We start from the raw sequence: 24,913 nt of genomic DNA, 5'->3' as shown, positions 1-24,913 counted from the left end.
AACAGCAAAACCCATTCCGTTATCACAATTAAACACTTGATATATTATTTAATTTTTGAAAAAGAAACTGTTTTGCTGTTTTGCATTTATATCCAAACAGCATATCTCTAGCGTTCTTTCATAGGGCTCCACACTTTTGGCTTGTAATTTCTGTGCCATTTCTGTTCAGAAAAGATATTACAGGTTTATAGACCATCACTACATCAGCATTTTAAAAAAGAATAGCAAATGTCTACTTCCTACTTTTACTACTTGGAGTGCTCAGAGAAGAAAGTCAGTCTGTCCATCATCTTCCAGTTGTAGATGTAACTCCATAAACTGTTATAACTGAGATGTGTTATTTCCGAGACCTTTAACACTACTGGACTAATAACAAATCCTAATAAAATCTACATGTGTTTGAGTTTTGATGCTTATCGTCCAGGTTACACAGGTAGCAATGTTCTGCAAAGTCACAGAAATGATGGACATACTTCAGTGCTGCAGTGTGTTGCAACTGGGTTGGTGTCCAGGGAGGGTGCAGCTGCCAGTGTCGGGCATGGGAACAAACGAACGGGTCTTTGTTTCAGAAAGCTTGAGAATCCATTTATTACCCCTGGGGAGGAGGGAGGGATGGAGAAGAAAGACCAGGCAAAGGCAGGGTCGTGGGGTTTTTATAGGGGGTGCAGTTAGGGTTCAGGTCAAGGGAGGAGTTATTAGCAACACATGAGAGGTAAGATCAAATTCCTATCTCTTAGGAACAGGGGCATGCCACACTTCAGTATCAACTGTGTCTACAGCCAAAAGGAAATACAGTGTTAATACATGAATTTCAGAAATAACAACTGACAAAATAGTGGGCTTTAGTGTGAAGAAACTTTGATGAAAATACACAGGAAGAAACAGAAAGAAAGGAAGAACATTAGTCCCCAAAACCCCAAATGGATTGTGCAGTAAGAGATGAAGAAACCCATTAATAAATGTACCCACTAAACCCAAAATTACTTCCTGTAACTAGTCCTCTGCTACAAAACTTCCAGACAATAAACAAAAATTTATGTAGATACCTATTCAGAGATAAAAGAGACTGCACTGTGATTTTTATAGGTTCAGCAGAATTAATGATCCCTAAACTGTAGAACAGTATGCAACAAATCAAAGTGACATACACTGTGCAAGATTTAGTCAGTATCAGTCAGAGATTATGCTTCAGCTCTATCCATATACCAAGAAAATGAGTGTATTGGAAGGAATCCACTCCAGGATATCTGAGACTATAAAAAAGTAATTACTTTTACTAACAGCTGTGTAAAATAATTATACTGTATACAGGTGACTTAAAAAAACTGATTAATTTTATAACCTCCCAAGACCTGAATTTAGCAACCATAGAAACGTTCAGCAATGTTAGAAATTAACAATGTTTCTATTGCTATTTATTTTGTAGCTGTTAATCACAAATTAGTTTAGGAAAACTCTATAGATTGAGCACTATAATTTATGCATAGCATGAGACTTTTATTCCCACATCTGTATGAAAAGGAAAAGAAAATAAAAAAGCTGTGGTGGTTTGTTTGAGCCAAAAGGTTTATAAATCAAACATCTGTGCAAATGCTAACTCATCACTGTCATACTGCTTGCTGCCTAGTAGATTACATGCTCATAATAATATTTTACAGAAATATATGTAATTTATGAAAGCCACAGAATAAGCCATTACTAAATATTAGAAAAATCATAAGTTCCTTGGTTTTTATACTTCAGTTTTCATGTGCTAACATTTTGCCTCATTTTCACCATGTGAGTTGAATGAAAAAGTTAGGCATAACAATAGGAGACAATATTCTTTCTGCAGAAAAATCCTTATACAGCCACAAGATTTGAAAACATGTTAAAATTCTCACTTAGAGCCACAGAATACCTTTTTAACCATTCTTTATTAAAACATTTCCTAGTCTCCAATCAAATTCATTGTTTAGTGTCAGTTTATCTACCCATCTTTTCCCTTGTTCCTCTCTTTTAACTTATACTATAAGCCTCATTTTATTCCAGGAAGCCAGTCATAGTGGTAGGCTCTCCTGGCTCCTCATATCAGCTTAAGACTGCCAAAATAAAAGTTGCTGTTCTTAAGCATATGCTGCTGCTTTTGCTGCTGCTAGGCAGGCACACGCTGTCTGTCCCAACCCTTTGCCAGCTCACTCCCTGTGTCACAGCACAAGAGAAACAGGAAAAGCCATGGAGGGATGCAGAGAGCCATGAAGGGACAAATCCAAGCAAACAGGGATAATGGATTTCACTAGGCTATTTCATCAACCTCTGTGTACATGCCCATGGATCAGGAAGGCCTATGGAGCAGATCCAGGGCTCCAGTCTTCTTCAATTATATGTGACTTCCAGACACAAGAAATAAAAATGCATCTTAATATAAGATGAGGGAAATTCAAGTTCCAAACCAAGATGTCTTGCCGAAATGGGGACTTAGAAATGCAAGCCAGACAGATGCTGCCAGCAGCAGGTCCTAGAGTCTCCAAAACCACATAACAACATCATGGCATAAACATGGACATGATGGACAAATTCTTTAGGTTGGTGCTTTTGGAAAGCGTCCATGTAATAGCACTGTCTCCAACTATGCCTCTTACAGAGAAATGCAGAACCTGCTAGGTTCCTAATATTACCATTTCAATAATATTCTCTTAAGACAATATTCTGTGTGCAAAAGCAGAAAGTAACATGTCACTTGACATCTATTTCTTTATTTAGCATTGCACTTGCATACCACCACAGAGTTTTGACCTAAGAGCAGGGGTTGTTCTGTGTTAGGTGCCTAGATCAATGCTCCTTAATCTTTACTGAAACAATGGAAAATCATCAGAATTGAGAACACAAAGATGGGTGCTCCTCCATCAATATTGAAAGATCACAAGGTCTGGCAATATGCTGTGTAGGTTCAAAACAGTATCAGCATTTAGAAAGCATGTTTCTGATCTCTTAATAGACATTGTTAGTATTCTACAGATAATATTCCACATCTCTAGATGATCTGTTAATCAACAACGACTCTTGAAATCATTACAATACAAATGCAACATGGTAATGCCAGCAGAGAAAGTAGAAATTAAATCAATCTGATTCAAAAGATCCATAAGTATAAACCAAAAATACATTTTCTTTTTAAGTTATATTTTTAAATTTTATTAAGATGCCAGGAACCTGATTCCTACCTTCCACTCTCATTGAGTGATTAATTATCCTAACTTTTAAACCAGTTTCTCTTCCTGAATGTGTGGGTCACAGTGACCATTTTCCTGCCATACTGTGCTGTCAGGACCAACCATCAGAATACCTGCAGCTCCAAATGATGTAACTGGCATGTCAGAAACACTTGAAAAAGCAGGGTGCACCTTCTACCCAGTGCAGCCATCTGCACTTTCAGGAAGTATACTAATGATTTGAGAGTAGTTAACAGGGGAGAGGCTGCAGGATCAGAACCCAAAAAACCTTTAGGAAGTTTTCATTTTTATACCCCACTGGACTTGTCTATTTTCCACTGGACTTGTGGGAAATCCCCTCCAAGTATAACAATCTACACCGTATCAAGCGCATTTGTTTCCATATGAAAACATGCAAAAATGCCTTACACCGCTCTTAACAATTATTCATAACCATTAATTCTGAAACTGAGCTAGTACCTGAAGTTCAGTGGCTATTTCTCTTTACTTGGTTTTTCCATAGTATTGGCAATTTCTTGCATTCCTTAATGGACTTATTTCTCTGCATGTCCAGACGATGACATGTACAGTGCTGAAGATACTTATTACCATCCTATTCTAGGCTGGAACAAAATGCTTTAACAAAGCATCTTACAACAGGTGAAGTATGTCGTGCCCACGTGGTAAAATGTGATGATGACTTTTAGAGCTGCTAATTACAAGAATTCACTTAACCTCAAGATGTACAGATTTTTTTTTTCATCCATCCATTAAAGTATTAGCATTTTGCTAACACTCTTCTGATTGCAAGCTCAGCTTTCAGACAATATGTTGACAGGAAAAGATACATGGCAACTTTTTTTTTTTTTAATATTGTATGACTTCTATCTTTTCCTCCCCTCATACTGCTTTTCTCTGGTCCTATTTATCATCTCATTCCCTATCCTCAAAATATTTCTATTTCCTCAATACCTTAAATATTGTGAAATTCTTTGTTTTCTCTTCTCACACGTGTGTCACTGTACTGTCAAATGTCTTCCGTCTTTTCCACGTTACTGTATCAATGATTTTACAACTTATAGTGTTCCATGTTATTATAATTTAGATTCCTAGCTGACCTACCACAAACTTAGAAATAACTAACAGCTGCATTTTCCCTGTCTTGGCTATGGGTGACCTAAAAAAAAGGTTCTGAAAAGGTGTTAATGTCAAACTTTAGTGCCTCTTAAAGCTGCAGTTGTTGGAGATGCAATAAACATTAGGGGAATTTAAGTGACAATGCAGAATGTAGAGTGGGAATTTTAGCCAGAAAATGGAAATATCCTATTGGGTGTAAATTGGCAACTGAAATCAATTCCCATCCATACTTGGGAATTATCAGCTTGGGAAAAATACAGAAGTCCCAAACATGAGCCAGGGAAGACTCCTAATCAGAGTCACAAACTCTACAGAAGCAGTAAAACTGAAAAACATGCAAGCCTGCAGCTTGCTTGCTCTGGCAAGAGGTTTTAGATGCAGGAAAGACTGTTAGAACCTGCAGCTGGCAGGTCTAAAAGGCATGTGTAAAGAGAGATGGGAGATGCAGAAAGCCACCAGTTACCTTCAGAAGCAGAACTCTGTCATTGAGTTGGAAGTGCCACAAGGAGCAGTAGGAAGATAAAAACCAGCCCAAGTGTGGGAAAGAGTAATGTCAGTCATAGCAAAAATGCTGTGAAAGAGTCAGAGTGACAGGAAATGCCAGACTGAGTAAGTAATATTCAGGAGGAGAGAAAATGGGGCTCCTCCTTCCTCCACATGGCACTTACAAATGGGAAATGCATGGGCAGGGTTAGCTCTATGCTCTACTTTCAAAAAGCAGGCAAAGGTGTATCTTGCTGGGCTACTGCCCAGCAGACAGTCTGCTGCCAGTGTGTAGGACACAGTCAGGTTTCATCTGTTAGCCTAAAATATAGAAGTCCCATCTGCTGCTGTCATAGATTTTTCATAGGTGCAAGGCTGTAGATAAGAACACGAACTACAAGATGTATAAAGAACTAATAATGAGTTAATTCTTAAAATCCCGTAACAACTAAACCACTTCCTTCACCGTCCAAAGAAAAACCAAGTAGATAAACTATGAAATCTGTTAAGCAACTGGAATGTCACTCCCTCCTTCCCATGCCTCAGTATTATTTGTTGTTGCAGTAGCATTGTTATTTTCTGGTATTTATGCAGGACGTGATAGAAGTGTCTCCAATCCTGTAGACACTACAGTGATTTAAAAAAAGCCTTATAAATATTCATAGGAGCTTTTAAAAACATATTCTCATCTACACATTGTCTCGAATTAAGTTTGCAAACTGCAACTTTTGCCCAAACAGAGACTGGGGATTTAGGATGGCTTTTTTTTGGCATGCCTTTTCCTACAGATATATTACAAGCTGTAAATAACACTGTTCTCCTATTATTGCTGAATTCTATACAGAGATGCCACAAAACTGCAACAGAATGCCTGCAGCAGGATATAAAGTTTTTAAGTAGTGAATGTATGCAAAAACTAGATTTGTCTCTAACTACATTAATTTTCTACTGTCCAGATTTATGCATGGCCAAACAAAAAAACAGACTAATCAAAGCCAGGGAAAAAAAGCTACTTTAGATCTTTGTACATATATATCCCACATAATTTATCAGTGAAGAGCGTTGCTGAGAGTGAAAGAATGAACATGGCAGCCCTGGAAGAAAGAAATGTTTGGCAGGGTAAGGATTGGTGTGCATTGTTCCCTGCTCTGACCTCCACAGTTGTTTTAATGCTTCCTGATAGTGCTGCTAGAGCTGTGTGCATCCTCCCTTTCTCAAAACAGCTCTGCTTTCCAAGTAAATATACATAAATCCAGAAATTATATCTCTGCCTGCCCCTCCTTCCCTTCCCCAGCTCCCTTAGAAGAATTCTGGCTAAAGAAAAAAGCCTGCATACATTTCCTTTCAATGTTGCTTTAAGTAGCCAATATTTTTACATTCTGTATATTTCAATGTGTCCTGTATATCACTAGCATCACTATCATTCATGTGCTTACCATACTTGGAACTGAAGAATATTTTAATTCCTTCATTACACACAGAAAAGCAAGTAACTGAATGAGCTGAATCAAGCGCCTATAATTAAATTTTTAAAAAAATACTGCCTGCACAAACCAACTTCAGCAGTATTTGAATCTCTTACCACTCAGATTACTGCTGCCTCCTTCATCAATTAACCTTCAAAAATTACACAGACTGGTCACTGCAACATTTTAAGAGGACATTGCAAAAAATTAAAAAATCATATGCTTCAGTTGATAAGGAAAAAAACCCTGAAACTATAATGCCAAGTAGCCTACAATGAGAGCTGTCACAAACAGTGGAGCTACCAGTAATTAAGCACTTTTAAAAGCAAGATATATGCTGGCAATGCCCTTTCATCCCTTTTTGCCCATTGTATCCTCAGAGCTAGGCAAAAAAACCTGAAAATAATCCAGTACATTAGGTGACTGTGCAGTGAAGTTTTGTTTCCTAATTATAAATACCATGCCAGTGCTCAGATAAAAGAAATCCTTCTGAACTGATGTAAGCTTCTCTCATAAAGAGCTGCAACAGAATTAAAATACAGCTGCCCTGTTTTCAGTAATGAGGTCCGGAGTGCTTTGCATCATGCTGACTAACATTTACCCTTTTTCTGTCTAAAATAACTGCAATAAAGAGCCACTAACCAGAAAATCTTCTGCACATCTGCCGCTCGGGCCGAGCCGCTTACCTTCTGAAGACTTGAAAAGGCCTCTCTACTGCAAAAATAGTGAAGATGCTTCACTGCTGCACTTCAGCATCCTTCGTTCTCTAGCAGTTTACCAGGAATACGGATCCTCCACCATTTTCTTGTCACGTGGGTGGTGGTACTGCTACATAAGGGTGATCACCTGCCTTCACACAGTCGGCTGTGTCAGACAGCAGTCACGGCGCTTTGGCTACAGGCGCACTTAAACAAATGCAGAGCTGTGCTTCGGCCGTGAAAATTACGATTCTTTTTCACGTTCCCTGTGGAGCTTCCTTGGAGCATCATCAAACTTTGATGCAGCGAGTCAGCCGGCGGCAGCAAAAAGGCTCCCTGCTGCTTCATTTCACTGCCTGAGGAAAGCTTATGCTGCGATTGCATGACGAAAGTTCCTATGGATTCAACTTATCTCAGCCCTCATTTCTGTTTGCATTGATGGCTATAGAGCACATGTACATTCAGACATGGTTTGCATAATTTTTTTCCGTTTGCAATTTAGCAATGGGAATGCAGGTGCAAATTTAAATATAAAAACCAAAACACCAACAACCACCAATTCAGAAGGCACGGTAGATTCTGAAAACACAAACTATGTGCAGCAGGAAGCAATGCCCACAGCCTGTGGTCCTGATTGTGCTTCTTAGGGAAAGAAAGGGTATTTCTTCCCAGGCAGTGTAGTCTCACAGTCTCCTTTTATAAAAGTCTGTTGCAAGTAGGGTCCCTAAAAAATCTAGGTTTCTTTCCAAATGCAAAACACCTTCCAATCCTAATCCCTGTAGCAAGGCACTAGACCCTAGTACAGCCTAACCTTCATCTGGTTTCTCTCTTCATACTGCACAGATCCTCCTGGAAAACAATGTGAACTGGAGAAGCTTTCACGTCTGGTTGCTTAGCCAGAAACAGTCAAAACCAAACAAAAGCCTAACCCCGTTTTCTCTTTTCAGTACAGCTCCACGCATAGCTACAGCACAGTGTAAATTACAATTCAGTGGCTCCCACCTTGCTTTTCATGGTGGTAGTAATCCTACAGAGAAAGTGGTCATTACCTGCAACAAATATCCTGGTAAATAACTCCCAGATGCTATTTAAAACAGATAAATACAAAGCATTTCAAGAAATTTAAAAATAATCACCGGTATGAAAGTACACTTCCAAAGAGAACAGAGACACATTATCTTTGATGTTTCTGTCACCTAGCTGTACATAAAATTTCCAGTGATGGTGATGTTTCTAGCACTTTTTAAACTGGCCAAGATTTATTTGATTTAAAATCAGAAGTTCATAAACCCAGTAATCATGGACCCACAAGTCCATAATTCTCAGACTTCCTGTATCCTAGAAATAAAGCTATGAAGTATTTATGTACAATAGAAGTCATTAGTAGCAAGATTACAGTGAAACTGAGAAATTAGTAATGTGGCAGAAAACAAGGTCTTAATTCTCCATGTACAGAGTACCACAGAATATTTTTGAGATTTTAGGATGCTTTTAAGGAAACTTCCCTGTCTGACCATCCACGAGCCATTCTGGCAGTCACACTCACAGTACCTGAGCTGGGACCCCAACACTCAAGTGGTCAGACCAGGTTTCCTTACCAGTGCAAACCCATGCTTCCCATAGCAGAGTCTAAATCCTTAAAATAACCTAATGGTGCAACAACAAAAGAACAGCTTGAGCTGGGTGCCTCTGAGGAAGGGCCCCAAACACAGGAAACTCTGGGATTTTATGCCCTCACAGTCTGTGTGTGCAAAATTCAGGGGGTCATCCAGCAGAATCATCAGACCCTTCTGTGTCTTTCAGTGTCCAGTCACTTGCTGGTACAACATTTCCCTGTGCCCTTCATTGTGCAAAGGCCAGAACCAGTTCATGGACTCCTTAACAGATGCTCTGCTGGGACCACTTACCTCACTGAGGCTCACTGTCAAAGTCAGGTCTCTGTGAACAGAATTAAAGTTTCAATGCTTGTTAACACTTCAGGCTGAAGTCTCTTGTCATTGATCACATTGATTGGAATATATAATTAAGTAGGTCAGGAAACAGTGGTGCTTTTAATAGTGAGGGATTTTTCCATTTAACCGCTAAACCATACTAACAAAGTCCAGGTCTTGCTTTAAGAAAGTGGCTCTATCAGGCCAATCTCACAACTTAACTAAAATTTCAGTACAATTAGTAAATAATAGTAAGTTGTGGGTTTTTTCCCTTTTGAAGTTGTTTTGCAGTCAGTGAATTGCTGTTCTTTTCTTCTTAAAAGATTTTTATAAAGGTCTTGATATTTGCCATGTAAATATTAAAGCTGTTTTTACAAAAATGAGATCATCAGGACCTTCCTACAAGCAGCCTTCTCAGTTGTTGCTCCTTTACTTACATGTTTGGTTTTTAACCTTTAAAGCATGGTCTTTTTGTCAAGTCAAATGTCATTCTTTGTGCTGCAAAGTAGGAGACCTACGTTCAATTCCCATTTCAAGTCCATAATTTTGTAATTCAGCAGGAGCTGGAAACATAACTGAAGCAGCATGCCTGGTCCCCAGAGTGCCTGGAACTGCTTTCCAGTGAATCTGGCCAATTAATAAACAATCCTGAGAGAAGTGAAAGATGGCAGCCCCACAGGTTTCCAAGAAAAAAAGGAAACAGATATCCAAAGGAAAGTAAATGTTACTTTATTTTTTCTTACAACAGATTTTCAAGCCTTTAAGAATCCTATATATATATGACCCTGCTTTGTCCATAAAAGAATAAGGCAAACCTGGGATCCCTAACTCACTGCCTTATTCTAGCTTTGGGATGACAGAAGAGACATTTTGAGAAAATATTTGGTGAAACCTTTGGTCACTGGAATCAATGTGAATTTTTCCCTGGGTCCAGTCTGTCAGTATTTAATTTCAGTACTGGGCATTGATATTGACTCAAATAATTAATGGCTTTGAGATTTATTTGTATTTGACTAAGTCACAGAGACAGCAGTCATCTCAGAATTCTTATTAATCTTGTAACAGTCACATATTTTTCTTTAATTAAATTTAATTATCTTTATTCACTGGCAAGCACAGGGGAATGTGATGAAAGCAAGCTTTTCTATTAATAAAACACTGCATTTCTTTCTCTACTGGGCAATTTTAATAGCCAGCAGTATGGTAGTGGTCACAGAGGGATATTTCAGACAGAGGCAGTGGAAGAACTATCTTTTCCAAAACATCATTATACATGTGAGCAGAAAATAATTATTCCTGTTACTTCGAGAAAATGCAATCAGAAAGATAAATGGAGCTTTCTTTTGAAGTCTTATTCTAGCAGGTTAAATACATTGTGGTAGTTCTTCAAAGGAAGTTGTCTTCTGCTCAGTTTTGCCACCAGTTTCTAAGCTCTCCCCCAAACCTTCCACATATCCCTGTTCTTATTTCTACTGTTCTCACTGCTTCCTGTACCTCAAATCAATACATCATTTAATAGTATTATGTTCAGCTCTTTCTAACTATTTCTAATAAGGAAAAGGATATACTGCCCTACCCCAAAGGTAAAAGCAAGAATGATCTGGTTTACACAGCCACTAAAATACTTTGAGGAATATGCTGGGTAAAAACTAGCATAGCCATCTGCAGTGTTCTCCCTCTGCCTCCTGACCAATTCATCACCAGAAACCTTCACATAGCTCTGTAAAAGAAGACACCTTTTACCAAGAAGAAAATTATTTCCCATCTTCATAAATTTTTCTGCTGGCATACCTCCAGTCACCAGTAGCAAAGTATGTAATTCTGCCCACCTAACATGCTGTATAAAAAGCTGCTTTCTTTCTAGAAAGATTGACATTAGTAATGTGCTATCAAATATTAATACTACTAATACTAGTAAATATCCTTATTCTTCACTCTCTGCTGAAGCTTTTCCTTGCTGAAATAAAACAGGAGAGGATGGAAGAACTTCACCCCTAGCCATAGACTTATTTAAAACACCTTTGAGAGTTATTATGTGTGACATTGGGATGAAGGGCACAGTGACTAGCAGACATCAAGATTTTAAGGCACTTCTTCATTCTGGTTTTTGTTAATGCTTTCTGTCTTAAAACCTTAATTCCCTCTTTGATGGAATACCAGGCTCTTTCTTGCTCCAAAGTCAGGGCAAATAAAACTCAGGAGACATTGTTTTTGAAGTTTCACTCTGAAGTTTATTATCCTTATCTATTACAAACTCACGAGATGTGAGCACTCTCTAACAAGTTGAGAAAGTGAGCTAAAATGGTGTCTATTCAAGGCTATTTAAGTCCCAGTTATTCAATAAACAGCTGACATCTATATTATTTATGCTTCTAACCCAATTATGATCACCTGAAACCTGAAAGGCAGACATCTTTCACCCAGTTAGAGAAAACCATCCAGATTCATGAAGAAGAAGGAAGAAGAAGGTGCAAAAAACACAACTAACCCACACCCAAAATTCTCTGTCTTGGCTCCCATATATCACCATATACTACAATCCTAAATCTAAGCCTTTTCACCCTATGAGATCATACAATACTATCCAAACTACACACACACTGTTACTGTGCTATCACTCAGTTTTTGAAGTCTTTTCCAAGGTCTCAGGTCAAACAAGGTGTTTATTTGAGGATTGGCACCCTTAAATTCAGAAAGCTTGAAGTTTTCAGCCATCAGAGTTCGAACATCTCTTCTGTGTAAAAGGCAATTTTATTAGAAGAAGTGGCAGACATCTGCTGGATGACAGCAGAAAACAATGCAAACTGCATCCTTCACTGACCTTTACTCCACTACAAAAGGAACCTACACAGTACAAGTAGGAACTCTTTCTTTTTTTTCCTAAACAGGGGCATATGGATAAAAAAGGGATTACAAGACAGTTACTAAATAAATGCCTTCATAGACCTTGGACTACTAATAAATCAGCTGTTCACTGGCTGGGTTTGAGTTTGAACACAAATGATAAGTTTTTTTATTTTTCTAAGATGATAGAACCACAGAATGATTTGAGTAGGAAGGGACCTCCTACTCAAGATCACCTGGTTCCAACCCACTTGTCTGGGGAAGGGACACTCACCACTACATCAGGTTGCTCAGTACCCCATCCAGCCTGGCTCTGCACACTTCCAAGGATGGAGCATGCACAGCTATTCCGGGCAACCTGTTCCAGTGCCTCACCACCCTCACACTAAAAGAGTTTCTTTACATCCTACTTTGATGTAAATCTTTGGCAGACTCGGAGCCTGATGACTAGCACCATCAGGTGCCTTCCAGAAATTGTATTGCAACAATCAGGAAAGTCTTTAGTTTCTTCTCTTATGTGTTGACACCAGTGTTTCTTCACTAACCTCCCATAGGCTGGCAGCTCTGCTGCATCACATTATTTTAAACTTCATTGGCCATGAAGGACAGTTAATATCAGACTAAAAAGTCAAAAGCAACATACTGAATTATGTTTTAAGAAGGAACTTCTGTTTTTAAAACTGTCAATTAAATACATTAAGAAAGCATTTCTAATTACACACTTCTACCATGTCAGTTGCTAGTTTTTTAGCTGTTCATGTAAGAGCTTTCATTAAATGGGCATATCATCTAGAAATAATGATTTCTGTATGTGTTTCATCATAGTATTTTTTTTTTGTGTGTTTGCTTTTGTTTCAAAGGAATCAAGGCCTCTGTGATCATGCTATGGGCATGCACAGGGATGCATATGTCTGTTCTAGGAAGTCTGAAATCTTTACCTAACTGACCAAAAATATATGTTCAATGTTTATTGAACATCAACTACATGTTGATGTTCAATAAACTTAAGCAGAGGGGAAACTAAGCAGAAAACCACATGACAAAAGCAATCTCTATAACATACAAAATCCTCACAGAAGAGGATTAATTACTTTTAATAACATTAATGTTGGAAAAAATTTCCATTAAAGTTTACAACTTACCAAGAAAGAAAACTTAAACCCAAAGCAAAGTAGATTTTATGGGTTCCATGCTCCCACAATTAATTGTTAATGTGGAAGCTGAATAAGGTCCTTACTTTGCTTCTCTGGGCATGAGTATCAGCAATGTGAAGGACAGAAATAGCCACTGCTACTGACTAAAAAGGCATTTAGTATTAAACAACTTCTAAGTAAGATAAGAAAAAAGACTAAACTAGAAGCTATAGTGACCATACATATTCTATACCAAGAATGATTTTATCTTTTTCTTGCAGGATGCACCATATTCCATCATGCATTTAAATTTTTATTGAAAAAAGAAGAACATTAACACGGTCCAGTTTTGGATTTTAATGCAGGAATTAGTCTAAGGAAATACACTAAGTTCGAAGAATAATGAATATACTGCATGCAAAACTCCAACGTGAACTATTGTTGAGTGGCACTTCAGGATTTGCCGAAGTTCCTAAAAAACAGCAGAGCTCTCCTCAAAATGGATATAACAATTTATAGCAATAAGATTTTAACCCACCCCTATAAATCCACGACATAGAAATGTTTTCTCTAGTACCAGTCTAAGTTCAAAAATCAGATTCTCTTCCTGACGTGTCTAAGAGTCATACTGCATCAAAGTTATCTCAAGTCAAAAATGTGCTAGTTTACTTACAAATCATTCTAAACCAGATACCTAGAGTCTTCCTCTCTAAAAACACAATGAGAATGTAACTATGACAAGTTAAACCTCTAGGATGCTGCCTGCATGTAATTAATCAGTGTGACTTAGACTGGGTCAGCATCTGCCTGGTTTTAATTTAAAATGCTTTATGGGAGACAGAGGAAATAACAGACAATTTCTTCATGTCAGACTTGCAAGCCTGCAAATAGCCAGCACCCCTAAACAATTATTCCTGTTTCCTGCCCCAGTCATTACTGGCTGTGAGCAGAACTGGTAGGCCTTTCATGATTCTAAGATTTCTAACCAGAAATGCATGATTTGTCAAAAAAGCATTTTTACTAATTGAAATTAGTTGTTTTTAATGAACTCCCAGTGAAACCCTGCAGAGGAAACACCAGAAAATGGCTTCCAGGGTTAACAAATAAAGCACCTCCAAGTCAAAGGACATCTAGCTTTCCTAGATTTGCAGATCCTAAGCTACCCTACCACACAACAACATGGATGCAAAACAGCTGCTTGGAAATATTGCTTGTTTGGCTTTTCCCTGATTTCTCTTTTATAGGACATTTCAAAATTTCAACTTTTCCTTCTGGAATGGAATTTAGATGCTTAGAGGATTGGGTGCAACAGAAATGCTGTGCCAACCTACTATACTTTGGCTAGTTTCAAGGTCAAGCACTCAATATTCAGGCTCTACAGGTCTGATGAGTGCTCATTTTCTGCTAACACTTCTGAAGATTTTCCTCTCTCTTGATGGCAGCCTGCTGTTTGTAAAAGAGAGATCAACAACAGAAGCTCCCTCTCCAATACACTATAGTAAATGCAGTCAGGAGGGCCACCCCTCACTCCATTTGATGACACAGCAAAGAGTCACTTGGCAGGAGGAAATTGCCAGCACAGAGACTACATGTCCACCCAAAACCAGGTCCATAGGTACTCACTCAGTCTGCTCCAATTGCCAGTTCTATTCCAAGTCATGAATGCCCCTCTGATCTGACTAGAGCATGAAAATAATCACAAAGACCACAACTTCCCTTCATGCTTTTCTTTCATCTAAAAGCAGCACGTTTTTCTGACTCTGGGCCTTGACTTCTTCCTTTCTTCCTTCTCAGCAGTTTTGCATTGGGCAGAGGTAGTACTTCACTTCAATCCTTCCATAATCTCATCATATACTGGCAATATCATCAGTACATCAAATATGTGCCCTGGCCATATCTCTTTCAGATTTAAGGGTAAGTAATACAATCAGTGGGATTTCACAGAAGGAAAACAGATTTACTCCTGCAAGAAAGTAACCTTCAAATCAAATGCAAAACAACCCTAATTTGGGTCATATCAAGCAATGAAGAACCAACAATCTGTTTGCAGAAAGGAAGTAATACATTGATAGTTAAATACTGTAAATACTTTGCACACTTCAGACTTGAAAGTCTTGCCATCTATTCATAATGGCACACACCTCAATAACATAAGTAACAAATAAACAGAAGACTTTGGAAAGAAAATAGGTTGATTTTTACTTACCCTGATTTTTGATTCAATTCTCTGTCACTGTTGAGAAGAACTGTTTCCTCCTTCATTTCTTGTTCTGTTGCTACATTATTTCCAAGCCTCTGTTGAGAATTTGCTTCCCATGTACTACCATCACCAACTACCTGCAACTCTGATGCTCCTGCAATGCCCAAACTCACATTCTCAGCAGCCAGGCCACATGAAGAACAGCTTTCATATTCAAAAGATTTCTGAAGGGGAGTTTCTACCTGAAATTCTGTCCAAGTGTCAAGAATCAATTCCTGTGCTACAAAAGATGCCAGTTCTTCACCAGGATGTCCAGACCCTGATTTTGGCATCTCTGTCTTGGCAGAAATTTCTTCAGGGGATATGTCACTTACTTCATTTTGTCCCAATATAATCCAACCGTCATCTTGCCCACAGCTTTCCTGTGATTTCCTTTCACCATCTAGCTCTTGAGGCACAAGAGAAGAATTTTTCTCTTCTAAGCGAACAGCATCCCATTCAGTCCCACAAACAAGATGATCTTTGCTTTCATTTGAAATGGATATTGCCTGAAAGGCATCCAAGGAGCCTGGTGAAAAGCCTTCATGGGATTCTTGAAATGCAAAATTAATTTTGCTTCTTTCAAAGGTATCATTTGTTGCAGGTGTATTTTCTTCCTCTGTAACAAGGATGTAATCCATCTCCAGTGAAGCTGGGAGTACCTGCATTCTCACATCTTCTTTACTGTCTGTACTTTCCAGTTCAGGGCTCTTACAGGAATTTCTCAGCTTTTCCTTCCTACAAAGCTGGGAGTCAGTGCCAGCTTCTAAAAGAACAGGCAAATAGAAACTCTTTTTAATTTCTGAATTACTGATTTAGTCACCATAGTATGCTTTAATCAGTACTGTAAGATAAAGCTCTTTTCAGTTTGCTTTGCTCTGTTAATGTGTACTTGAATTTTATAACATCATGACCATCATCATTATTGTTAAAGGTTATACATTAACATGGCAATCATCCCCAAGGCACAAACAATTCAGCATCCCACAGACTAGGCCCTGTACAAACAACAGAAATTATATTACTACTTCACTGTTTAAAAGCTTTAGATCTAACTGTGATGCCTTAAGTTTTAGCTTTCATATTTTCCAGATTCTGTACTGCATTAGTATATAACTCTGAACTTCATATAAACTGTTAGCAAGTTCTCCTCACAGTTTAGACAAAACAGTCCTTTTCCAGCCTGAGAACCAAGGACACCATTACAGCTTCAGGCCCAAAATGTATAAACAACAGTAAAGTGAGGAGAGCAGTCTGGGAGGATGGGACTTCATAACCTGAAGCTGTAATTGGACAATTAACCCCAATATGTAAATAGACCAAAACTTATAAAAGTGTGAAAACTCATGACCAGGAGTCCATCTTGGGTCCATCTTGGGTGTAGTCACAGCCGGGTTTTGTACTGCTGAAGATGTATCCTTTGAAGGCCTTTTAATAAACACCTACTTTATTCCTTTAACTCTGTCTAACCTCTGTTCCAGGTAACCTCTTCAAGGCATCATCTGAGAGAATTACACTAGAGCTCTTTCCCCAATAAATGTTCTGTACATTAGGAAGATACATACACTCCACACTTCACTCAAAGCCTCCTCCTCACAGGCTTCATAGAAATACTTCCTCCTTTCTCTGTCCTATGTATTTGCCCTGGAAAGCAGATTTTCTTACCATCACATGATCTTCTATCTCCACCTGGTGGTGAGTCGGGATCGGTTGTTTCTGCTTCAGCTTTTCCTGTCAAGAAATCAGAATCTGGGGGAGTTCCTTTAGGCACGGAGAGCGATGGTAGTGAGGTGAGATTTTCCTCAAGGCACTCTGTGGATGTCTCAGACACCTTATCTTCGGTCATTAGGATGCCCTCTGCATCTTCCAGAGGAGCTGGCAGTGGCAATCGTTTTTCCAAAGAAACACTGTCATAAAATGGCTGCTGTAACAAGAGCTCACCATTTGCATACTCTCTGCTGCCAGTCGGTTCAGCATCAAAAGATGCAGAGGATGGTGGAGTACACACCACTGGTGATTGGTCATTGGGTATTTCCTTAAACACAGAAACAAAATTTTGAACTACAGCTTCATACTCTTTTGTTGTGTCGTCCAACAGTTGATTATTTGAATCAGATTCATCGCCTTCATTACCTTCAGGTAGAAAGGGTTTGGGAAAAAGTGTCAGTTCATCCTTTGATTTCCCTTCTGCTGCCTCACTGCCTGGCAGTGTCATTCCACCACATGTGCCTGCCAGGACATTAGTCACTAAGGTGTCCCTGATACTATGTTCTATGCCTGTGTCAGATTCATCCACACATTCTTCTGACCTATCTAGCTCAACACCAATTACTGCTATATGGTCAGTATCAGAATATTTTACAACTTCACCCAAGGCACTAATTTCTTTTAAGCTTTGTTCTTCCCTGCCTGGTTGAGTGAAATCCATGGGAAGCAAATGCATTTGAGAGGTCGCTATTTGAGCTGTATCAGTTGGTGCTCCTTGATGGCTTGCATTACTGAAACTTCCATGGAACATGTCTTTCACATCTAAGGATGACACTTTTATAACTTCACTGGCAATTTCAGTTGATTCAACAGGGTCAAAAACCAGCTTATTTTCTAGACTGCATTCTTCTGGAATTGCAAATTCACAAGGCTCCTGAGGATTAGAAGAGTTAAGCTGATAGAATTCACTGGTCTTTACTGGTTCATAGTCCTGGAGGCTACCATTTTCAGAGTTCATCTCCACCTTCCACATTACTAACTGACGCTTTGAATCAAAATCTGCCTCTTTATTCACATTTGATCTTGTATTAATTGTCTGATTGTCTCCAGGCTCCACTGCAATCTGAGAAGATGGAATAGAGGCATGCTTAGCTCCATATTCCTGGCACACATCAGGACTGCTTGATGACTCTGAACCATTGTCTTGGTCACAGTGACTTAAAATATCAGGATTTTCACCATCGGATTTCAAAGTGACAATCTCCTCAGCATTAGTCCACAGGTCAGGTTCCACTGAAAACTGCTGATTATTTCCTTGTGTGTTATCCTGTAAAATATCTGGTATAAGTGCAGTTTGTGGAACTAATATATTCCACTCTGGACTTGACTTTTCTGCCATTTCAAAAGATAAGTCTTCTACAGTGAAAGCACCTGGCATGGAGTTGTGCACTTCTACTCTTTCACAGGTGTCCTCCTGCTGTCCTTGAGGAGTGAGACTTGCATTTCTCTCATCGTCTCTTGGTAGATCCAGTACAGTGACTGCTTCAACTGCTGTATTTGGTATAGCTTGTTCCTCATCTGAAAAAGAGTTCTGTGGAGTCAGTTGATTTTCATCTGTAGAAAACAACTGCTCTATCAACTCCCTTTCTTCTTTATCCAGTGTGAAAGAATCAAATTGATTGAACTGTAAAGTGTCTTCATTTATCTGACCATCAGGACTATGGATAGAATGTACTAGTCTTTCATTTTCTTTTTCATCAGAGTGCAGGGAGGCAGGTGGATTTTCATCATTACCGGTATCTGTGAAATGTGCTTCTGTTAGTTCTTCATCTTGTGAAGGGGAGTCACAGGAGTACTTTTTACTGTTTCCTAGATGATTTGTTACAGAATGACTTGAAACAGAAACCTGATCTTCCAATTGCTTTTCTTCACAAGGTTGTGAACTCCACCATTCTGAACTGTTTTCTAGAAAATCATATGTTCCTACTGTGGATTTTGGATTAGTTCTTGAATCAGCTTCCAGTGACATATTCCACCTGTCTACAGCTTTTGAAGAATGCTCTTCTTTATCACCAGCAGAAGTCAATGCAGGATCTTCATTCATTTGATACAAATATGAGTCTTCCCCACTATCTGTTTTTTCATTGAAAATACTCACCTGAGTTATTTCATCAAGTGTTTCACAGTGGCCTGTAGTAGATTGAGTAGTCTTACTATGATCAGTAAAGTCAATAGTCCCATCCTCCTGCAATACCGTTTTGGCTTCAATTGTTTCAGAATTTTCATGGAAGGTGCTTACCAGGACGTTCTCTCCCACCTTAGTTTTTGTACCTAAATTGTCTTCATTAGCTTCAGGACTTGTTGCATTGGACTGATCATAATCCTCTTCATTTTCAGCTCCTTTGTGCTGCTTGTTTTCACACACTGAATCTTCATTAATCACTTCTGGACATGCCTCTGAATTCTCTGAATCCTCATTTATGTCTGGACTTGATAAAGAAGATATAGTATCATCATCTACATGGGCATTCCAAAAATCTAAGCTTTTAGGAACTTTGTTCCCTTCGCCATTTGTTTCTAATCCTTCTTCATATTCATTCCCAAATTCCTGCTTTTTAAAAGAATCTGCAAGATTTTTATTATTTTTCATCTCCCACACATCCCTGCTTCTTTCATGATGACTAGCAACTGGAAGGTCTCCCCACACATTCACAGATGTATCACTTAAATCAGGACTTGTTCCACTTGAGTGTGTGTAATAATTTATTGAATTACTCCACATATTATCTTCTTCCAAATAGCTTTTGATCTGTATATCTTTTGAAAGGCTGCTTGTGGTATTTGCTATTTCAAGGACTTCGCTGGCCTCAGGACTTGTTCCAGGAGACTGAAAATCTTCACATGGCTGTGAATCCCAAGCAGTATGGGGAAAGTTGTCATTAAGCACTGCAAATGGCTCTCTACAAAGATTAGTAGCAGGTTGTACATTTTCAGAGTTTTCATTTCTCCCAGAAGCTATTTCAAGTGAAAATGAATTTTTCACCACAGACGTATGTGTAATATCAGGAACACTAACAAATCCAGAAGGATTTTTCTTAAACTCATCTGTGAAAGAATTTTCATTGGTCCTCATCAGTTCTAAGCTATTTTTAAAAGATAATAAATCAGAATTACAAATGTCTGGATGGTTAGGAGTCATTTCATGTAAGCATTCTTGCCCTTCTTCCAGAGCTTCCTGTGGTTTGTCCATCAAAGGAATTGATATGGCTTGGCCACAACCGTTCTTTCCAGAGTCATTCCAGGCACCTGAGCTTCCAGGTATTTTAGAAGAAATATTTTCAGGATTATCACTACCCTTATCAGAACTTCCAGAAATATTTTCCATCTTGGGACTTGTTGCATCCTCTGTCACTGTAGCCTCTTTTCCAGCTCCCTCAGAAAGCAGCTGTCTCATTTCACTATAATTGTAATTTTGTGGTAAGGGGTCATCAAAAAATTCATAATCTCTGCCTCCTTCAGAAGTAGTTGAAGATTCTAAACTGTTCTGCAACACGTCTCTTCTCTCTTCCTGACTAACTGGATTGCTTTGATTGGAAGATGACACATTCTCTGTGATTAATACTTCCAAACTAACACTATTTCTCAGTTTTTCTGGGGAGGTGGAAACTTCACTTGTTGGCTCATTTTCTTCCAAATCTGTTTTACCTGAAGATTCATTGCCCTCTTGCACTGGTTTATTACAAATGTCATTAATCATCTGCTGTCCACTTGTCACATGTGTTCTCTCACATTCTTCTTCCTTAGAGATGACAGTGGCATTATCCCAGCCTTCCTCACAATCCTGCTCACTCTGTAAACCCCACGAGTCCACTTGGTGCACTGAATCCTGAATACCCAACTCTTCATCAATACCGGCAGTGTTTTGTGCTGCATCCTCACTAAGCATCTCACTCCCTAAGTCACATATTTTCAGATCCAAACCATTCTCATTTTCTGAAGCTGGCATAGAGGTGTTTGTGTCTTCTACAGCAACACTACTCATTGTTTCTGCCTTGTCAGCAGCTCTCTGTCTAGTATTTAATTCATTCTGTGATAGTGGTAAGTCATTCATTGTTTGATTATATGCCAGTATTACTCTTCTGCTTTTAGATACAGGAAAGTTATTTTCACTGCTACATGTTTCAGCTGAAAAACATAGATCAGCTGTTTGTTCTGAGTTAAGGCAAGGTTTAGCAGAGGCAGAAAGAACTGGAATTTCAGAATTTCTTTCTTGTAATTGGGTGATGTTATTTAGGGGAGTGTTCCAGATATCTGTATTTCTAATATCTGAAAAAGGCATATTGTTAGGAGATAATGGTTCCTTACTTGATTTCTCAAGTACTTTTGACTCGGCCAAATTTGTGTTCATGAATTTACCAGTAACTGTTTCTTCATCAAAATATTTGTCCTCATTTTCTCTTTCATCTTCCACATATGTAGGTGATATATATGAATCAGATGTTGAATAATTGGTGTCTGGTGGAGAAACAACTAAATCTTCTGCTATATTTGAGGAACTAAGATCAGAGTTTTTATATAAGAAGGTATCCTCCCATGGCACCACTACTTCTGTTACTTCTTTTCTGATGTTTTTATCATACATATTCCAAGTATCTATATTTTCAAATTGTTTTGGTCTATGTTTAGGATCACCAAACACAGTTTTTCCCCCTGTATTCAACTTGGAATTATTTTGCATATTGTTGAAAAGAAAAGTTGTGTTTTCAGATTTTCCATTACCTTCTGTTGAATAATACCTTCCTTTATCCCACATTTCTGGATTTTCAATTTCATTGTCCACTGTGATTTCTGAAGAATCTGATAAACCAGTTTTTGATATGGCCCATTCCTCAGGAATATTCACTGATTTTAACTCTCTATCTAGTTTGGGCACATTCCATACATTTTCTGAGGAATTACCAGCATTTTCTTCATCAAGCTCAGTCCAGATTTTGTAAGACTCTCCAGCTAGGTGGCTACCTTCTCCTTCACCACTACACCATGCATCTGACATCACAGGTGTTGGCTGGCTGACCTTCCACAGGTCTGTAAAGCTCTCCACTTCTTGCTTTGTTTCATCTAAAGAAGCAGTTTGCAAACATGAATGTTCACAGTTTTTCTCTTGATTCTCATGGTTCCAATTATCTTCTTTAAACTGATTATCCCATAGACCTGCTTTCATATATTCCATTTGCTTTGGCTGTTTTTGGAGGAACACAGAATCTGAGGCTCTTCTATCAGTATGTTCTCGTAGCAAAGGACTTTCTTTAGAATCTTTCCATAAGACAGGACTCTGAAATACAGATTCCTGTTCACTTGAACTCCATGCATCAGCATTTCTGGAATCTAGGTCAAAGCCATCCCACCAGCTCCCATATCTAACACGAGACAGAGAGTAATCTGTGTCATCTATTTCATTAATTTTTTTAATGACATCTTGTGAGAAAATGAAAGGCTGCCCATTATCTAATGGTGAAGTATCTACAAGACTATTCATAGGAGTTGGTGGAATTCTTGAATCGGCAGATTTCAACACTTCTGGTGAAGAAGAATCACCTTCAACTAAATCAATTAAACTTGAAGTTTTCTCACACATTTCTCCTGGATCCTCATCAAATTCAGCCAGATTGTCTTCCTCAATTTTTGTCGTAAGTAAGTCAGTTGAATACTTTACTGTATCATTTTCTAATAGATTTGTCTCATCAAGTTTTTTCTTCAGAGTGAGCTGATGCCCTTCTGATGAATTACTATTGAGAAAATAGTCATCTCCTGGGGAACAATCAACAGAACGAGAAGATGACTCAGATGGAGCTGTAACCATGGGTGCCAGATCAAAATTGAAAAGATCAAAGTTATCGCTATTGCTTCCCGACTGAGACTTTTGCTCCTCAGCCATTGCTCCTTCAGGAATAGGGCTGTAGGAATCAAAGCCAGGCAGAAGACTGTGATGTGAAGCAGCACCCTCTGCAACAGGGCTATCATCACTAAGAAAAACAGAACTCTCCTTGGAAGACCGGCTGCTTCTAATAGTAGCCAAGCCACTGTCTGGACTCACAAGGTCTACATTAACATCAATGTGGGCTTGCATAGACCCATTTAGATCTTGAGGATTTTCTATAAAATTGGCAGAACTAGGCTGTGGTTCTACATCAGAACCATATAACTCCATAATACCAGAAGATCCTTGTGACAGTGGAGCACTTCCAGCAACAGCTTCAGTAGAAGAAGTTCTACTGTTTGATACCATTTCTGGTTGCCTTCTATTTATAACTTCCTTAATTAGAAAAAAAATTTGATCACAGGTCACTGAAGAATTTTCTTGATGATAAATGAGAATTTCGTCACATTCACATTCTAGAGGATCCAGCTCCAAACAAGGATCCTGACATTCTTCTAATTCACAGCAGATCTGTTGAAAAATGGGATATTACAGAAGTCACTGCAGTCATGGACGTAAAGCAATACTGACTACCTCATCATGTAATACAGCCATACCTGTCTCTTCCTGTTAAACTATTGCTTGGCCATTTCACTGCAGCATCCTTATTATGATCCCCAAATAGATGATGTATTACAAAAGAGAATCAAGACAAAATATTTGTTATATGATTGGTCAGAAATTATACCATTTGACTTTTCGGTTCACTTCTTGTTAGAAAATCCAAATAAAATGTTTGGTTGTTCCCTTAAGAAATCTGAGTAAAATTTATGTAATTAATTTAGGAATGTATTTCAAGAAGGGGGTAATTCTATTAATAAAATAAATAAATACATTTATATTAGCTGTGAAAACCATGGAGTCAATTAGTCACCTGTCCCTAAAATTATAAGTTTTCAAGACTGAGAAAAAAGTTCAGAAAGTTGCCACTGAGATAGTCTCTTCTATCTGGGGATAAATATAGTTTAAAAAAAATGGAAAGCACCCAGCTCTGGACAAATGTATACAATAATAATAATAATAATTTGTTTTGATTTCAGAGCTTGAATTCTTTAGGAATAACATAAACATATATGACTTCTGGTCATTATCACTTACAAGGTGTTTGCTTATCACTCATTGCCCAAGACACATTTGTGTAACTCGCACTACAAACCCAAGGCAAAACTGGGGGAAAAAGACCCAAACCAACATTTTAACTGAATTGAAAAATCTTGCCCCTTTCAGTATTTCTCATAACCTTTTTCTGTTAGCTTGGTCTGAAGCAATAATAAATATAATAATCTTTCATTCTCTTACCATTTAAATAATGCGGCCATTTCAAATAGCTGCTCAGTTGCTGGTCAACTGTTGCTACCTTTTGACCTCAATTAATCAACATCATGATATAGAACACTGACTCATATAAAAAAACACTGACTTTTTTTTCCAGGAGAAACATCTGATTCTTTTTCCAGGTACTTACTTGATTGCCCAGCTCTACATTTTCCGAGTATACTCCTATTTGTTGCTTTGTTTTCTCCTCATCTGACAAGCAGTTAGCCAAAATGACAAGTACATCAAACCCGTATTTATCTATGAATGCTTTCAGATCACCAATGAGACTTCTGTGTAACATGCAATCCTGAAAAACATTAAGAAATTAAAAGAAATGTCAGCAACTTTTCTGGTTCTTTTCATCCAAATATGTTGTAAAAATAGCCGTAAATGTTAAAAAGCATCAGCAGGTCTAATAATCAAGAAAATTCCATTTAACTTGTCAAAACAACTATGTACCCAATAAAAATCAAGAACCAGTCCCATAGCATAGTCATGGAAGAACACTAGAATACTAAATGCTGGTTTTGCCTTCTTAATCTGCTGGTGAAATGTAATTCCTGCTTGTTCCTGCTACCTGTTTTTGCAACATTGCTTAAAACCACTCCAAGCTCTAGGCTAGTGCATACCCCTGATAAGTAAACTGGGCAAAAGGAGTAGGAGATTTGCATGGATGAGTATGGAACTTCCAGTAAAACTCAGACTCAAGAAAGAAATATATGCAATGTGGAAGAAGGGACAGGCCACACGGAAGGACTCTAGGAACATCGAGTTGGAGGGATACAACGAG

General features: G+C 38.4%; 1 protein-coding gene across 8 annotated transcripts in view; it reads right to left on the bottom strand.

Annotated features, from left to right (window-relative positions):
• Positions 1-24,913, bottom strand: part of PRUNE2 (prune homolog 2 with BCH domain) — a 134,393-nt gene that overhangs the window by 32,959 nt on the left and 76,521 nt on the right. For 6 of the 8 annotated variants that reach the window (XR_010994503.1, XM_068176566.1, XM_068176568.1 and 3 more), the window contains exons 7-9: positions 24,272-24,430; positions 16,788-23,277; positions 15,090-15,888 (exon numbers count right to left, since the gene is read on the bottom strand). Coding sequence is in view for 5 of the 8 variants with exons in the window: in XM_068176566.1 (XP_068032667.1) it covers positions 15,090-15,888; positions 16,788-23,277; positions 24,272-24,430 (7,448 nt within the window). In the remaining 3 variants the exon portion in view is untranslated. Of the gene's footprint in view, positions 1-6,963; positions 7,136-15,089; positions 15,889-16,787; positions 23,278-24,271; positions 24,431-24,913 lie in introns of those variants that run through there. The other 2 variants (XM_068176572.1, XM_068176573.1) reach the window with 2 other exon arrangements.

Source organism: Anomalospiza imberbis, chromosome Z (genome assembly GCF_031753505.1).
Source record: "Anomalospiza imberbis isolate Cuckoo-Finch-1a 21T00152 chromosome Z, ASM3175350v1, whole genome shotgun sequence".
In the NCBI taxonomy this organism is placed as follows: domain Eukaryota; kingdom Metazoa; phylum Chordata; class Aves; order Passeriformes; family Viduidae; genus Anomalospiza; species Anomalospiza imberbis.
Note: the sequence above shows the minus strand (reverse complement) of the source record. Positions and strands in the feature narration are given on the sequence as shown.